Source organism: Heptranchias perlo, chromosome 13 (assembly GCF_035084215.1).
Source record: "Heptranchias perlo isolate sHepPer1 chromosome 13, sHepPer1.hap1, whole genome shotgun sequence".
Taxonomy (NCBI): domain Eukaryota; kingdom Metazoa; phylum Chordata; class Chondrichthyes; order Hexanchiformes; family Hexanchidae; genus Heptranchias; species Heptranchias perlo.
This window is the reverse complement of record NC_090337.1, coordinates 20639173-20657519: the sequence shown is the minus strand read 5'-3', so window position 1 is coordinate 20657519 and position 18347 is coordinate 20639173. Positions and strand designations below refer to the sequence as shown.

General features: G+C 42.7%; 1 protein-coding gene across 8 annotated transcripts in view; it reads right to left on the bottom strand.

Moving 5' to 3' along the window:
* Window positions 1-18347, bottom strand: part of mecom (MDS1 and EVI1 complex locus) — a 649231-nt gene that overhangs the window by 36749 nt on the left and 594135 nt on the right. For 5 of the 8 annotated variants that reach the window (XM_067995110.1, XM_067995111.1, XM_067995112.1 and 2 more), the window contains 2 exons: window positions 4393-4419; window positions 1196-1362 (listed from right to left, as the gene is read on the bottom strand). In XM_067995110.1, coding sequence (XP_067851211.1) covers window positions 1196-1362; window positions 4393-4419 — 194 coding nt within the window. The remainder of the gene's footprint in view (window positions 1-1195; window positions 1363-4392; window positions 4420-18347) is intronic. The other 3 variants (XM_067995114.1, XM_067995115.1, XM_067995116.1) reach the window with 1 other exon arrangement.

The window sequence follows — 18347 nt, the reverse complement described above, 5'->3', positions numbered from 1 at the left end:
AAACTTTAATTCACACCCTTGTCAACTCAAAATTCAACGTTTCTTGCTGGGCTCTCAAGTGCCACCCTACATAACCCCAACTCATTCAGATCTCCCCTGCCATCACCCATTCACTGCTGCTACATCCATTCATCTTTCTTTGCTGACCTCCACTGGCTATCTATTCCCTGGTGCTTTGATTTCAAAATCCTTGTCCGTGTGTTTAGATGCTTTTGCGGCTTTGCCCCTCCCTACCATTGCAATCTCCTTGATCCCTACATCTCTGTCCAACACTGGTGCACTGGATGTTCTCCTATCATAGATTCCACCCAATTTTCATTTCCATTGAAATCAATGTGAATAATGATCCAACCCACCAGTTTACTGGCCAAGTGATGAAGGTGAAAATTTCCCCCCCGAGAATCATGGCTGCCCTAATTTTTATGCAAATCTACCAATTTCTGTGACTAATATAACCTAGTCTGTTTCAGCATATAAACAATAACTTTAGGATTGGATATGATCAGTCTATTTATTTATATAGCCTCAGCCAGATATCTCCTGTGTCTGTTAAATGAAACTGACTCATATGATTGCTCTTGTTTTCACATTTATTGTTTCTCACCTTATTTACCAGGGGTATCTCCCTCTAGCCGAGAAGCCAAAATGATCTGAGCCATTTTTGCATCCAATATACTCCCAAGATCAGTGGTGGGAGGAAATGCAAGTCAAGATGGAGCATGCTATACCTAGTGATCAGGCAAACAACTAATGAAACTGCCCCTGTCCAAAGACGCAGGTGGGACCAACCTTGACCTGGATGTAGCAGCATTTTCCCCAGAAAGGCAGGTGGGTTCCAATAATAGTAAGAGTGATGACATTCTCCTCAATGAAGTAACTAGTTTCCAGTATCAGGCAGTGCTAGAATCAATCAGTCTTATGGATGAGACTCAAGCTCCAATCCACTTTTTCAAGTGATCCTGCTAGGTGTTCCATGTGCACTGTGCTTTAGTTAGCTGAGAATATAAACCTGATTTTTTTGTTGTTGAAGATTTAAATTAAATTATACCATCCCTATATTCACTCTTGTTACAAGACGACAAAATATGACTTCTATTTTCTTTATTTCATTATGGTTATTTACAGAAGAAAATGCATTGATAATCTTAGAGTGTTGCAGCTACCATGCATCTCCTTTTGTGAGAACCGTATTTACCTGCAGGTATACCGCTCCTTCCCCTTTCGCAGCAGGCTATCAGGAATGACAGACGGGGGAGCCCTAAAATCAAACATTGAGGGGACAGACCGTAGGAGGTTATTGGCTTCTGGCTTCAGTGAACTGAAACCTTCCAGCTTCTCTGCCATGTTCTCAATCGCTGACATCTGACATGTGGGGGAAGAAGTGGAGGAGAGAGAGAAAAGAAATTAAATGTTAGCAAGAGTTGCACCTACATGGAAAATACAGGTATTAATGTACCAACTGTATGTCTAAATAAGCCAGAGTTTGCAAAAATACTGACACCTTTTTGGAATATTTAAGCAGATAAAAAATATTTTTTTTGCCACTGTGATGACCGTAAATAAATGTATTATTATATAATTTGACCTCACAGCTTGTCTATTTTCCACTGGTTGTGGGGAAGCTGTCTTGTGCAGTGGGGTTTTTATCAGGGATATCTTTTTTTAAATTTGGTTCTTCCTTGTGCAATGGAGCAGCTGATGTATTTATATTCCCCCAAATAATTGTTTACATTTACAGTAAGTACCTTCGTTCCATAACCTGCGGACTGCTCTAGCTGCCCACTCTCTCCCCTTCACACTATAACTCTCGGTGCTAGTTACAAATTGCATTGTACAAGGCACCTCTGCCAATTTGCGAAATGTCTTTCATCAAACATTTGAAAATCTCCAAGGAAAGTCTAGATGCATTTACTTGTCACACAGCAAATGTGAAAGCACTGGAAGGCACTGGGGTCCGCCTGCTCTCAGGCTTGATTCATAATCATTCATAGCTGCTAAAACATTCCCTGCACAATGCAACTGGACAGCACATTTGTCAATATGAAGGATGCTGACATCACAGATCAAAGGGCAGACATAGGTAATAATGATGCTGCTGTGTGTTACAAGGGAATTCCTCCCCCACCCCCCACAAAGGCCAATGTTTTGTCAACCCATAGATTTTTAAATATACATATATATAAATATATACTATATGTGAGATGGTATTTGAAAATGCATATATTTTTTGTTATTCTGTGTATATATATAACAAATTAATCTTTGTACAAAATATATTTTTAAACAAGGGCCACTTTTATTGAAACAATCAAAGACGACTGGATAACGATTAAAACATTAAGAAAAGGAGAGAAATCTTTAACCTGTGACACCTAGTTATGACAAAAGGGTGGAAAGGTCTTACACTGACTAGTTATGGCAAAGGATAATGAATACATAGGAAGTTATTTTATTAATAATTCATACTCAGAAGCAGTTTCTAGAAAATGGTTTGGAAATAAATCATTCCAAGAACAGGAACAGTTTTTTTCTAAATAAAATGTGTAGTTACTATGCCGACCCATTTTTAACAGTGTAATATCCATCTGCTGAGAGGGGGATTTAACTTTAATACGATTGCTAGGGTTCAGGAGAAGGTTGATGGGAGGTGGATACCTAGGCAGTGTGCATTACATCATCAGAGAAGCTGGGATACATTCAATAATCCTTGTTGAAAATCTCAATTATGAAACTGTAAATTTAACCAAGAAGGTGCATTTGTTATTATTTTAAAAATGTTTTAAATTTGTTGCAGTATTCCTTTATTGGTCAGTTCCATTAATTAAAAATCAACTATTGCTGATACTGTTTCAGTAGTGATTCAAAATCACAACTAGCAGTAATGGGCAACTACAATGATAGAACGAATAATTTAACAACGACAGCAAGGACCAAATGTAATGAGAAAGGACAGTTACATTTCTAAAAGATAAAGCTCTTTCGGGCAAAGAATTCATCTTGTATTTAATGCTTGCCATCTCTCTGTGTGATGTCCTCTGGAAGTTAATATTACTGTGGTTTCAAGCAGTAAGTATGGCTTAAGTGTTTTTAAACCTTGTTTTTAATAGCATTAATGGCTAATTTTATTAATGGCAAAATGAAGTGAGGAAAGTTTACAGTGTTTAATCTGGGAGGAAGGAATACTCTGGTATGGCAAAATTGTAAACACATTCTTTTTGAATGGTATATACAATGACTAGAGCAGTAACATTGCCATTCAATCGACACGACATATGAATGGAAATCACTAAGAAATGTAATAGCCTTTAGCAGAGGGCAGCCAAACTCTTTATTGTGTCCTGGAAAAAGGGAATGCCATATTCTCAGTATCATGGAGGCACTACACTGTAGTACTAAAGGGTTTCACATTCATTTATCTAATTGCAGCAAAACCTTGGGATCACCTCACTGGGCAGCATGAAATCGTAACCTAAAACATTCTTACCAGCACTGCCCCATTATTGGATCAAGAGAAGTGAGGAATAAATTAAGACCCTTCATTATTGTGATATATAGTGATCGGTTATATAAACCAATATGATGTGATCAGGTTTGGATTGTCTTATCAAATTCAAAAAAAAAATTGAACACTAGAGGAAAATATTACCTTTAAAAAGCTATAACTTGATAAAGTCACATATCACATCAAACATCTTAAAAAAAACCAACATATTTATTCAAAGATCCTCAGGGAGTGAAATCACAACAGTTATTGCCCTATATAGATGTAAGATGTACTTAATATCAGTGAATGATAGTATTACTTAGCAGCTGAATAATTTGTGATTTACTTTCTCACAATCACTGATCTTATCTACAGCCAGATGTCTGAATAAGGAAATAATACCACCCCCTCCTAATCCCACTGAGGCTGTTAACCTTGTACTGATGCAATCCAGCATTTAACTCTATTCCCAGCACAAATCAAGTATGCAGACGTCGCCATTATTGGACAAAAGCAAATATTTATAAACTTTTTTTTTGTGAAAGCAAAGATATGATCAACAATGGCCTAAGCAATTATTACAAACTCTGCTATTCACCAGCTCTAATCTATCGGTGACAGAAATAAATACAAGTGGGTTTTGAGAGGCCCTGCTATCGTTCGAGTTACCAGATGGAGTGATTTATAACTCGGTCTACTGTGTAAATTACTTAAATACTGCTTGTGATTATGGTAATGCAATCTGATTCTGAAGTAAAATGGCAAATATTTACATTTTTATTTTGTGGATGGTGGTGGTGGGGATGATGGGGGAGATTTTAAATCATCATGAGTTATGCACCATTTAATAAACCTTTCATTTTGATCCTTATGAATTATGGTTTGGAATTATAAGCAGAGGAACTTACCCAAATTCTCTGATCAGGCAAGCGGAACTAGGGAGTAGGACCAAAATACAAAAATAAATTACAATCCACAAACTGCATCTCTTTCAGCTGCCATAATTGTTTACAAATGACAAATGATATTGTTTGCATGTCGGCTGATGAGATTTTTTCAAAAGCTTAAACATCTGAGAGGCCTCAAATCATTTCTTTGCGATGTTTTTTTGATGGGAGTTTGTTAGATTGATGACACCAGATTTGTACCCCTTCTCCCAACGTAAACCTAGATGCAGCGTCAGACAAGATAGGTCCAGGATAGCTAGATTCTGAAACATCATCATTTCTATTTATTTATTTATTGCCATCCGAGCCTCTCATTCCAGTGGTTTAACCAGGATTATTTTGGTTCCAAATTTTGTTCAGGAATCTGTTTTACTGGTTTCTAACTTTCACTGTCTAATTTTATCCCGTATTGCTGATGTTTGAGTTATTAACAAAGCCAATTAAAAATATATTTTTAAATGTCACTTTTTTATAACAATGTTGATGAATTTGATAATTAAAATTTTAAAAAAATACTGTGAGGAAAAACTCTAAATAGGAAAACGTAGAAAAATTTAAGTAAACATTCTGTGGAAGTTTTTCCGAAATCGACCCTATTTCCGGATGTTGTCAATCTATATTCAAGCTAGATCCCTTTTTGTGGTATCCAATGTCTATCAAGGTGTATAAATGAGATACGTGTGGAACAGTTTGGCAATACTGGTAATGTATTAAATACATACATTTCAAATTTAAAATAAAATCCAATTAACAGCATACCTCAAAAATTCTGACAGTTAATGAGTTACAGTTATAAAACTCATTATCAAAAAAAATTAAAATCATGAATCCATGTTTAGTTTAATTTGCAACATTCCCTCTACTTTTCATATGAACAGTTCAGCTGGATGAAGTAATCCAGTGAGCATTAAATATGTGGCATCAGCAGCAGAGTAATGTATAGTGAGTGGGGAATCACTAATCGTATTAAAGAGGTGTACTCATGATTTAAAGTCTCTGCAGGCTATAATTAGGGATGTATTATGGGTTAGAACTTTTAAAAACTTTGCCTTGAGTAATACAGCAAAGGGATTTACTTTGACAAAACTATTTTGAAATTCATTAAAACTAGTAGAGCTCCCGTGCCATTATATACAAGCGGTCTGGAGTCAGAGGTTGGAGGCTGAGGGCCAGTCACTAAGTACCATCTTACGCTGGTGATAGTTGATCACTACTGTGAAGCCACTCTTACAACAGAAACTCAATAGAAAGAATAGTAAGAAGTGGCGAGAAAAACAAAATTGGGTCGGATTGCCAGCCAGGAAGGCTGCTGGTTAGTACAGCAAAGGCCGTCCTGGAACTAGATGTTGAAGCTGAAGTGAGTCTGCAGACTGATATAGAAAGCTAATCAAAAATGCTGCACAAAAATTAACTGATCTCCACTTTTCTTCAGTGTGTATGAGAGGGATTCCACAGAGATGGTGGCCTTAGTGGTGGCTAGGTCGGGGGTGGGGGTGGGGGCACCATTTCTGCAAAAAATGAAACCCAACCAAATCTCCAGCCACAACCAGCCTACCTTTATTGGTACTGGTTCAGAGCCCTGGCAAACAAAGAGGTCGGCCATGTGCTTAGCAGCAGCCAATAAGATTGCTTCAAGTGGCATGGAATTGGTCTTAAAAGCATCATTAATGTTTGAAAGAACATGTGATTGATAATGACCAATGAGATTTCTAGAAACTGACACTAAAAATTGGCATTGTCAGGTGATTCCTGTTAGCTGATGAGAACTCAAAAGAATCCCTTTCTTGTTATAGATTAATATTTGTAACAAATGTATATTTACGTAACTGCATCAAGCTGGATCTCAGCAATCAACACGCACGGCTAGTATAAAGTTTTCAGATTTTGACAGTATTATAAAATCTTTATAGAAAAATACAAAGTAATGGGAATGAATGCAGCAGAACTGGACTGCAATCTGGACATTTAGCTACGGTGGTAATTATCAGCCTATATCAAACTGCGACATAGCATTTGTCTATTTGGCTAATGGCAGCTTAAAACCCTGCATCATTATAAATATAAAAAATACTAATCATCCATAACTCTTATATTCACATTCTAATCATCTCAGTTACCATTTTGATTTATAATTATTACATCCATGTTAAATATCACAATATTTTGCCTGTGGACCCTTAGACACATAAACATCAGTGAAACACGTTACTAAAAATGAAAAGAGCTGTCACACAACATATTTTAGTTACCACGGTAGCTCTATATTACTTTGGCGTTGAATTATTAGACATAAATCAGAATGAATTTCTATGCCTATTCTTCCAATTCACAGAAGTGACTAAAGAATTGCAAAGCTGCAATCCAGTGGTTATTTTGCAATCAATAGTCTGCAGCACTCCATTTATTACCACTCCATTTATTTAGAGCTGTGAGAGGGAATTAACATGAAATCCACCCAGTTTAAAATTCCACCACAGCTCCGGCAATTTTTGCCAGCTGTGATCAATCTGTTTAGACAAAAGAGCAGTGGGAAATTCAGTTAGAGATTCTCATGAATATTTCAAACAGCGGGACTAAAGCACTATTAACTATTTCAGTCTAAGGAACCCCACTCCCACTGCCCGGGGTGGGAAATGTATGTGTTGAATGAATGTACACCATGTAAGTGTGTCCAATCCCACATTGGTGCAGTGATGGCCAGTTACTGGGACTGAACTGTGAGTTACTTGCTCAGTGCCCATATCAAAGATGGAATAGGGTATCATTTTTGACCTCCCAATAAAGGGCTAAGGGATGAATGCAAAAAGCTTTGTTTTTAATCACTCAACAGAATAATAGGCATATTCATAGTGACACCAAACCCAGAAAGGGTAAGTCTACTTTGAATCTACAGAGTTCCATATTTTACTTTACAAGAGATCCCAGAATGGGAACGCCAGTTCTGGTTGGTACAACTTTACTCTAGAACGGAGACTGTTGTTCTGGTTGAAACTATTGCTCTTTCCAGGATCCTTGTACTAGGTACAGAGTCGGAAGGAGATACAAGCATTCCTAGCTCTTTGTAAATTAATTGAATATTTCAATCAATCCTTTGGAATTCGCAAAATATTCTTGACATCAACAATTCCTACAAGAAAGGTTGATTTTGTCACAACTTTGTTGAGAAATATTTTAAAGTAACTAACTGAAGTATTTGTAAGTCTTAACATTGCGTAGTCTTATTCAGAGGTCTTTGTTTCATTTTAGCATACTGGAGGAAATCTTATTAATGTACAGAAGAGTGAAGATCCCTGAACGCATGGCCAGTGGGTTTCCAGAATACTGAACAAGTAAAAGTGCATGTATGTGGTGACAATGTTTAAATAATAATAAAAAAAATCTACAACTTATGGTAGAACCTGACAGACAAAACTCCTAAGATACTGTAAGAGAGTTAGAGGGTTAGAGGATCAAATGATGTTTTAAACAAAGGAGATTGGGGGTGACGTTATCTGTAATATATTGGAACCTGAATCATTGTAGCTTTTTATAATAATTCAATTAATTGATAGCAAAAGGTGAGGGGGTTAAGAAAATGGGTTCTTTAAACAGGAAAATATAATTCCACTTTAACTCTTGTTCAAAACCAGTAAAAAGGACAGCTCTAATTCCAAAACCAGGACTCTATTACGTGTGGTTGTTCCTGTCAGAAATGCTGCAAATAAATTGCAAGAGATAGTTTAGGCTGGCATCATCAATGACAACAGAAACACAAATGTGAAGTAATGCATTTGATAAAGACCCTTGAAGGGAAATGTACCCTAAATAGTAAGATTCTTCACCAAGTGGGAAAACAGTGAGATCTGTGGGTGCTGGTCTTTGAGCATGGGAGTGCAGGTAGAAAAGATAATAAAAAAGACAAATGGGATTCTGGGTTGTGTAGGTGTATATATATCGGGTCATTGAATGGAAAACAATGGAAATTATGTTGAATTTATATGAGACATTGGTTAGGCCACAGCTGAAGTGAATGGAGTCCTGGCCATACTGTTATAAGAGTCACCTTATGTCACAAAGAGTCACTTGGATAATAACAGGAATTAATCATTACAGTTATTCTCATGTTTCAGGATTCCTTTTTCATTATCACAGGAATTATTTTGGTATTGAGTTATGTTTAATGGTGGTATTTTAAAATCAAGTAAATTCACACAGGTTTAAAAAGGCAACAGGTTGTAGACACTGGAGAATATGTATAAAACTCAGACAAGCCCGTTTGGGGAATGTCATAGTCGATTTAAAAGTGATAAAACGAGGCTCTATTGTCTCAACCCAGGCTTATTGGCCAGGATGACTTGGGACGTTAAGCAATTCATCATCTTATCTCAGGTGGTCAAACAAATATTCACACCCATTGTAGTGAGGACAATTCATTTCCAACAATGTTCACCTGAGGAAGGAGGAAGCCTCCGAAAGCTTGTGAATTTAAAATAAAATTGCTGGACTATAACTTGGTGTTGTAAAATTGTTTACAACTATTCATGTGGGCACAGCACGAGGTACCTGCAGAGTATATACTCCTGGGAGAGTGGATAGTCAGTTTTATTGAAAGGCCGCCTGGTGAATATTTGCACGGGATGGTGTTAGGTACACTGCCTCTTGGACTTCCGGAGGCAGAATTAACAAAAAAGAAGGAAAAACTCATGGTCGGTCAGGGGGCGATAAAGTTTTGAGCAAAGGACTGCAAGATACAGCTCTTGTCCTGGAGCTGGAAGGTAAAAATGCAGGTGGCCAGGTCTTGCAGTTAGAAGTTGTTTGGAGAGAAAGGTACATCAGAAAATGGTTTATTATTTTCCATTGTTTTTGAGGAGAGAACTGAGATTCAGCTAAGTAAGTAGAATTTACCTTTACCTTTATACCGTATGTTCACTAGCTGCCTGTGAAATAAAGCAGCTTAAAAATATATATCTGGCTTTGTCTTGCCAAGTGTTTCTCAGTCTGCTTTTGAAAAGAGTGGAGAAGTGCGAGTGAGGGTACTTGCAAAGGACACAGTATTCTGTTTGGATCACAAGGGGATCCTGTTATTACACCCCTGGGTTACACAATTGTACAATTAGATATTGGGCAGTATGGGCACACTTGTGAACAGAAGACGCTTAGACTACTCATGTGAGCAGCATTGGCTGTACTCAAGAGACTATCTAAGACAGATCTTGTAACAGTTTGAAGAAAGGTTCAAAAAGTTGTGTTTTTCTTCCACCGGAACAGAAAAAGATAAGGAGGGGGAAATCTAATGGACACTTTCAAAATTCTGGAAGATTTTGAAGGGGACAAAAATGCCATTGAAGTAGATGGCTCCAAATGAAGAACTAGAACAAGTCCAGACTTAATTGCTTGGTTCTGTGCTGTAATTTCTATGATTCTAAATTGGGCCCATGTTTTTCGGTTATCAGTGGTCCCAGTTCTCTCCTCAAAAACAATGGAAAATAATAAACCATTTTCTGACATAACTTTCTCTCCAAACAACTTCTAACTGCAAGACCTGGCCACCTGCATTTTTACCTTCCAGCTCCAGGACAAGAGCTGTATCTTGCAGTCCTTTGCTCAAAACTTTACTGCCCCCTTGACCGACCATGAATTTTTCCTTCTTTTCTGTTAATTCTGCCTCTGGAAGTCCAAGAGGCAGTGTAACTGACACCATCCCACGCAAAGATTCACCAGGAGGCCTTTCAATAAAACTGACTATCCACTCTCCCAGGAGTATATTCTCCGCAGGTACCTCGTGCTGTATTCATACGATATTCATGCCCACATGAATAGAATTGTCCTCACTACAATGGGTGTGAATATTTGTTTGACCACCTGAGATAAGATGATGAACTCCTCCCCTTATAGGCCAGTAAAGGAGTTTTTTGATCGCTGTCTTGTGTAGACTTCCCCACGGGTTGAGGAAGTCACTACTACCAGTCAGATAGCTGTGAACAGTAATTTCAAAACAACTGCATATGCACAGGCTTATATATTGCAGATGTCTTAAAGTGGAACCAGTCATCATAGAATTTGTCCTGGAGTAGAAACATGGCAGCTTCTACCACATTGGGACTGGAAGCCAGTGCTGAAGAACCATTCGGGAAGCGGTTCTACGGTACAACTGCATGACTAGAAATGAATGATATGGTTGATTAGACACTGTCTCCTCACCACTGCTTCAAATATTGCCCAAAAAATTGGATGTGAAAACCTCTATTTCAAATCTGAACTAAACGGCAGGGGCTTAATCAATCCTTTCATCACATTATTTGTTTCTCTCTCCATTTAGTGACTGTGAATAACTATTTCTCATCTGTTTCTTATTCCTCTCGTCAGAACACTCTGTGCTCTGATTTGGACCATTGGATTTGCCATGGCATACTTTGTTTCTCGTTAAGAACTTTGAGTAAGTGGTAACACAGTAGGCTGCCCTCATAAAATGGTTCACAACTGAGGAATGGAACTAGTATCATAGTGCTGTGGTCTTATGCAGGAACTAGGGGCGTCATGGATTCTCATTTTGTCATTTCTCACCCTTAAACACTTTTTAAAATACATTCTAAGCCCTTTCTTTCATTGCCATCACCTAATCTTCTCCTACTGTTGGAAGAAGTCTGAAAAGGGAGTTCTTTGGATTGCTTTCATACTCATTATGTGACTAGCTAACAAGAGAGATGATTGGTCCAGCTAATGTTTCACTTACAAAATGCCTCCTCTGGTGAACATTGACCAAAATGTGCCCATCAAAGGGAATGGGATTTAGATAATAACACAGTCTGAGATTTGAACACGGGCTTACTGGACAGCAGATTGCTGTTCCAAACATTTTTTTAATATTCATTCTCGGGCTGTGGGCAGTGCTGGCAAGGCCGGCATTTATTTCCCATCATTAGTTGCCCTGACAAGGTGGCGGTGGGCCTTTCTCTTGAACCGCTGCAGTTTGTGTGGTGAAGGTGTTCCCATAATGCTGTTAGGTAGGGAGTTCCAGGATTTTGACCCAGCGATGATGAAGGAACAGCAGTAAATCAAAAGCAAAATCCTGCAGATGCTGGAAATCTGAAATAAACAGAAAATGCTGGAAATGCTCAGCAAGTCAGGCAGTATCTGTGGAGAAAGAAACAAAGGGCTCGAATTTAGCAGGCCTGCGGGTTCCCAGCGGGTGGTCCTCCGGGAGCGTGGTCAACACGCTGGGCGAAATTAGTGGGTTGCCCGCGCGATCGTAGCAGGCAACCCACTAATAGGAATCAATTACCTGCTCCTCCGGGGTCCACGGCGCTGGCCTGCGCGTCGGTCGGGCTGCGCATGCGCAGTACGATCTGTCAGCTGGAGGCTCTCTCGTTAAAGGGGCAGTCCTCCACTGACAGATGCTGCAACCAATGGAACAAATTGCAGCATGGAGCAGCCCAGGGGGAAGGCTGCTCCCAGTTTAATGATGCCTCACCCCAGGTATCATCAGATGGGGTGAGGAGGAGGGGGAGGACACAGATCTTCCACCCGGCGGGCGGGAGGAAGCGGCCTGCTTCTGCCACCAAGAAGGCCTGGCTCGAGGTGGCAGAGGGGGTCACCTGCGCCACCAACATATGGCCCACCTGCTTACAGTGCAGGAGGCGCTGCAATGACCGTAGTAGGTCAGCCGCAGTGAGAACACGAAGTCTTTCCCCTACACTCCGTCTGCCACAACACTGCCCCCACCCCACATCTCCTTCGGCACCGCCAACACTATTCTATAATATCACCCTTCATACCCACTCAAACCCCATCCTCATCTTACCTCCACCTACTCACCTCGCCAGTACTCATCCTGCCACTAACACGCAACCCAATCCTCATACAATCTCATTGCTCCATCCCATACTCACCCTCTCGTGCATCTCCCTCACGGCCAGCCTCACTCAACCTGCCACCACCTGTGCTGCAGCCACAGGGCATGCATCACATATGTGCAGTAGGCAGCGTAAGGCAAACGTGTCGTGAGCATGAAGGGGATGCACAAGGGTGTCTGAGGGTTTGTCATGGGTGTTACCTATATTGAATTTCAGAGCAACAAGCAGCACACATTATATTGACACCACCACTGCCATGTCTCCGCGAATCCTGTCCGTTGTGTCCAATAATGCCCGCTCCTGGGTATCACTATGAGGACCCACCACTGATGCCACCCATCGTGTTACTGCAGAGTAGGTGCAGGTGTATTTGCAGGGCTCATCCGCGCAGACGACTGAGAGACATCGGCGGTGTAGCCGGCTGCACCCTGGAAGGATGCGGAGGAGAAGGTGTGGAGGGCAGTGGTGACTTTGACAGCGACAGGTAAGCAGTTGGTGCTGGGGCCAGCCAGGAGCAGCTCGGCATGAAAGAGCCTGCAGATCTCCACGACTACATGTCGAGCGAATCTGTGCCTCCCTGTGCACTGCTGCTCGGAGAGGTCCGGGGAGCTGCGCCTCGGTCTGTGGACCCTGTGGCGAGGGTAGTGCCCTCTGCGATGCGTCTCTCTCTGCGGTAGCCCTCCCTCCTGCTGTGCAGGTGGGCGTGCAACAACACCGTGTTGGGGGGATCCACGTCTCTGCGGCGGACGGCGTGGACTGCGAGGCTGGTCATGCTCTTCGTCCTCCGAGGGTGTCCACACACCACCCATCTGGCAGGTGTTGGTCTGAGGGGTTGTGCAGGGTAGATGGGTGGTTCCTCGGACTGGGGCTGCGGTTTCGTGTCGGTCTGTCCTCTGGCTTGGCGGGGGGTGGTGGGGGGCAGGGGTTGCCCTATGTGACGCGGTGGCCTCCTGCGTGGGTGAGGGCTCTCCCCCGTGGAGTGCACCTTGGCACCTGCCACAGGCTGCTGGCTGCAACACGCCTGGTTGGAGAGAGACTGTTTCCCCCAGTGTGTGAAGCTCACTGCCTTGAACCTAAAATCCCACACTTCCTCTTTTGACAGCTGATTCAGCTCATTAACTAACCACAACAAGCAAGGTAAGTACACTCAAGTGGAACCCCGCTGGCTTTAATTGCCTGCGGGATTCCCACCAGTGGGGCTTGCGCGCGCAGCCCCGCACGTCAGCGCGGTACCCGGAAGTGGCCGGGATTTCGTCGCGATCCGGTCACGTGACCGGATATCGGGATTTTCCGGGCCCCCCCGCTGGAAACCCGCCGGAAACCCGCCGCCAAAATCGAGCCCAAAGTTACTGTTTTGGGTCGAAGACCTGGAAGAAGTTGAAGATTAAATAGTTTTTAAGCAAATACAGAGCCAGGGAAAGGGGTGGGAGGGGAGGGGAGGAAAGAACAAAAGGGAAACTCTCTAATGGGGTGGAGGGCAGGAGTGATTAAATGACAAAAGGGATGATGGTGCAAGGAAAGGAGGGTGGTAATGGGACAAGGAAAGAAACAAAAGATGGTCTAGAGGAGCTGTAAATGGCAACAGCAGAATCATTACCAGCACCTGCTGTCTGAAAAAATGGTTGCAGTGGTTATGACCTGAAGTTATTGAAATTAATGTTGAGTCCAGAAGGTTGTAAAGTGCCTAATCGAAAGATGAGCTGCTGCTCCTCGCGCTTTCATTGAGCTTCACTGGAACAGTGTAAGAGGCCGAGGACAGAGAGGTCAGAGTGGGAGTGGGAATGCGACACCCTGGTCCACTCTTCTATCACTCCCAACACCCGCTCTCCTCCCCACGGCACCTTCCTGTGCAAGTGCTGGAGATGCAACACCTGCCCTTTCACCTCCTCCCTTCCCACCATCCAGGACCCCAAACACAACTTCCAGGTGAAACAGTGATTTACTTGTACTTGTTTCAATTTAGTATACTGTATTCACTGCTCACGATGTGGTCTCCTCTAAACTGGGGTGACCAAACGCAGATTGGATGATCGCTTTGCTGAACACCTCTGCTCAGTCCGCAAGCGTGACCCTGACCTGCCGGTCGCTTGCCATTTTAATTCCCTGTCCCACTCCCACTCTGGCCTCTCTGTCCTCGGCTTCTTACACTGTTCTAATGAAGTTCAACGGAAGCTCGAGGAATGGCACCTCACCTTTTGATTAGGCACTTTACAACCTTCTGGACTCAACAGTGATTTCAATAAATTCAGATCATAACCACTGCTCCCAGTTTTTTGGACAGCAGGTGCTGGTAATGATTCTGATGTTGCCATTCACAGCTCCTCTAGACCCATCTTTTGTTTCTTTCCTTGACCTATTACCACCCTCCTTGCCTTACACCATCATCCCTTTTGTCATTTAATCACATCTGCCCTCCACCCTATCAGAGACCTTCCCTTTTGTTTCTTCCTCCCCTCCCCTTTCCCTGGCTCTGTATTTGCTTAAAAACTATTTAATCTTCAACTTCTTCCAGTTCTGACGAAGGACCTTCGACCCGAAACGTTAACTCCGTTTCTTTCTCCACAGATGCTGCCTGACTTGCTGAGTATTTCCAGCATTTTCTGCTTTTATTTAAGGTACAGTGATATATGTCCAAGTCAGGTTGGTGTGACTTGGTGGCGATGGTGTTCCCATGCACCTGCTGCTCTTGTTCTTCTGGGCGGTGGAGGTCATGGGTTTGGGAGGTGCTGCAGTGCATCCTGTAGATAGCACACTGCAACCACGGTGCGCCAGTGGTGGAGGGAGTGGATGTTTAGGCTAGTGGCTAGAATGGATCAAGCAGGCTGCTTTGCACTGGATGGCATTCTTGAGTGTTGTTGCAGCTTCACCCATCCAGGCAAGTGAAGAGTATTCCATCACACTCCTGACCTGTGCATTGTTGGTGGTGGAGAAGGTTTGGGGAGTTAGGAGGTGAGCCACTTGCCGCAGAATACCCAGCCTCTGATATGCTTAGTAGTCATGGCATTTATATGCCCAGTCCAGTTGAGTTTCTGGTCAATGGTGACCCCTAGGATGTTGATGATGATGGGGGACTCAAGTGATGGTAATACCATTGAATGTCAAAAGGAGGTGGTTAGGCTCTGTCTTGTTGGAGATGGTCATTGCCTGGCACTTGTGGTGCACATGTTACTTGTCACTTATCAGTCCAAGCCTAGATGTTGTCCAGGTCTTGCTGCATTTAGGCATGAACTGCTTCAATATTTGAGGAATTATGAATGAAGATGAACACTGTGCAAACATCAGAGAACAACCTCACTTCTGACCTTACAAAAGGAATGAACATCATTGATGAATCGGCTGAAGATAATTGGGCCTAAAATGCTGCAGTGATGTCCTAGGGCTGAGAAGATTGACCTTCAACAACTACAACCATCTGCCTTTGTGCCAGGTATGACTGCAGCCACTGGAGAGTTTTCCACTTAATCCCCATTGATTTCACTTTAACAGGATTCCTTGGTGCCAAATCATACGTATGGTACTTGCATATTGTTAACTGAATACTAGATGGCCCCCCCCCCCCCCTGACAGGAGCAAGATCACTGTAGCAATCACATTCAAAGCCTCTCTTGTATTATTTTTGTTAGTCTTTGATGAAAAATTCTAGCGGGTCTAGAAATAAAAAAGCAGTTAATTATTACCACACTAATACAAGCATTCTAAATATTTGGGGAGTTAGGAGGTGAGCCACTTGCCGCAGAATACCCAGCCTTTGATATGCCTAGTAGCCACAGCATTTATATGCCCAGTCCAGTTGAGTTTCTGGCCAATGGTGACCCCTAGGATGTTGATAATGATGGGGGACTCAAGTGATGGTAATACCATTGAATGTCAATATTCTAAACATTTTTGTTACTTAGGTAGAGGGTCTATCTTTTCACTGAATTTAAAAAAATTTATGTCAGTATTATCGGAGAGTATCGAAAGGGATTGAGTTGGAGTGAGTATGTAGAAAGACTTAGGGCTCAATTTTGAAATGGTGGCGGGTTGGCAGCCTGATTGACAGGCTGGCTGCTGACAGGAGCTGCAACACCGAGGCGGGAGGGGCGGGGGAAGAGAAAGAGAGAGAGTGAGATGTCATTCGGCGCTGGAACAGAGAGTGGAGGGCGCTGAAGATCAGGGGTGGGGGGAGAGGAAGATTGGGGGGGAGAGGGGAAGATCGGTGGGGAGAGGAAGATTGGGAGGGGAGAGGGGAAGTTCGGGGGGAAGAGGGGAAGATCGGGGGGGAAGAGGGGAAGATCGGGGGGGAAGAGGGGAAGATCGGGGGGGAGAGAGGGGAAGATTGGGAGGGGAGAGGGGAAGATCGGGGGGAAGAGGGGAAGATCGGGGGGAAGAGGGGAAGATCGGGGGGAAGAGGGGAAGATCGGGGGGAAGAGGGGAAGATCGGGGGGAGAGGGGAAGATCGGGGAGGGACATCGGTGGGGGAGAGGGGGAGATCGGAGAGGGAAATCGGGTTGTGGGGGAGAGGGACATCGGAGAGGGAGACATCGGGGGCTGAGAGGGACATCGGAGAGGGAGACATCGGGGGCTGAGAGGGACATCGGAGAGGGAGACATCAGGGAGAGAGGGGGACATTGGACATCGGAGCAGAGTGGAAAGGTCAGTTTATATTGTTTTTTATTTAATTTACTTTGTTTATTTTTGCCTGATCCGGCCCTTCACGCTTGGTTTCACCAGATGTGAATCGGAAGCCGTGGGAAAGCCGCCCGGGGTAAGTGTAAAATCATTTCAACTATCTACCACGTCAGAAATAAAGTACCTTAAGTACCTCAATGGGGTAAATTTGGTTCTTTAACTATCACCCCGCTGGCTTTAATTGCCGGTGGGACTTCCAGATTTGTGAAACAGGCGCGCACACAGGTGCGTCTGTGGGGAACTCAGAAGTCGGCGGGTTGGAGCCGGCTTCTGAACCCGCTCGGGATTTTCGCCATTTTCGCAGTCCCCCCGCCCCCAACGCAGCCACAATTTGATTTTAAAATTGAGCCCTTAATCTTTATTTTGAGGCAAATGAACTTGCAATAGATGGCAAAAAGAGAGTAATTTTTCTCACTATCTGCAGACCTGCAACATATACATATGCTCCTGCCTAGCCTAAAGACAAAACGTATGAGGAATTGGTCCAAGTGGTCAAAGAACATCTGAGCCCATAACCACTCGTTATTGTGGGACGATTCAAGTTTAACCAGCGGAGGCAAAGGGATAATGAAAATGTTTCTCATTTTATGGTAGAACCGAAGAAACTGCCCAAAACATATGACTTTGGTGGGCTTTTCAACGATGCAATAAGAGACCACTTTATTTGCGGTTTGTCAGAAACGTCAATACAGAGGAAATTGTTGGTAGAAGACCGACTCATATCTGCTCGAGCACTTGAAATAGCACTTGGGATGGAGACTTCTGCTAGGCAAGCTAGTGAGTTACAGGCCACAGGGTCCAACAGTTCCAGAGTGAACAAGAGCTGCTCAACCATATTGAAGCTGTGGTAAAAATAATCTTCATCCCCAGACCGATATTTCAATAAAAAGGTTAAATGTCATAACTGCATGGAATAGGGCCATTTAGCCAAGTGTTGCTGGCAGCCAGCAAGTGCTGCTAGATTGGAGGCAGGGAGAAGGAAACAATGCCCCAGGTCATACCAAGTAAAGGAAAAACTTCAGTGTCCGTTATGTCAATTCCAATGAGGAAGCTGAGGAAGAAACTGAACCATAAGGTAAGATGGATGAAGAAGAGATGCATTTCCCTTTATATTCTATAACAGGAAAAGGGGCATTGTGAAATTGTGGTCCCCATCTGGGTAAAAGGTGTAATATGTGAATTTGAATTGGAGACCGGGGCTGGGGTAACTATTGTGTCATCAAAAGTATACGAGGAAAAGTTTTGGAAATTGCCCTACAAAAAAATGACATTTTGCTGAAAGATTATTCTAGACACCAATTGCCAGTCCTTGGGGAAAATAAACATCAATACAGTTAAGTTACCATGATAGCAGTGTGAACCCAGACTGGTATGGGGTAGATTTTCAATTTGCCTCCCATGAAAATTAAAATC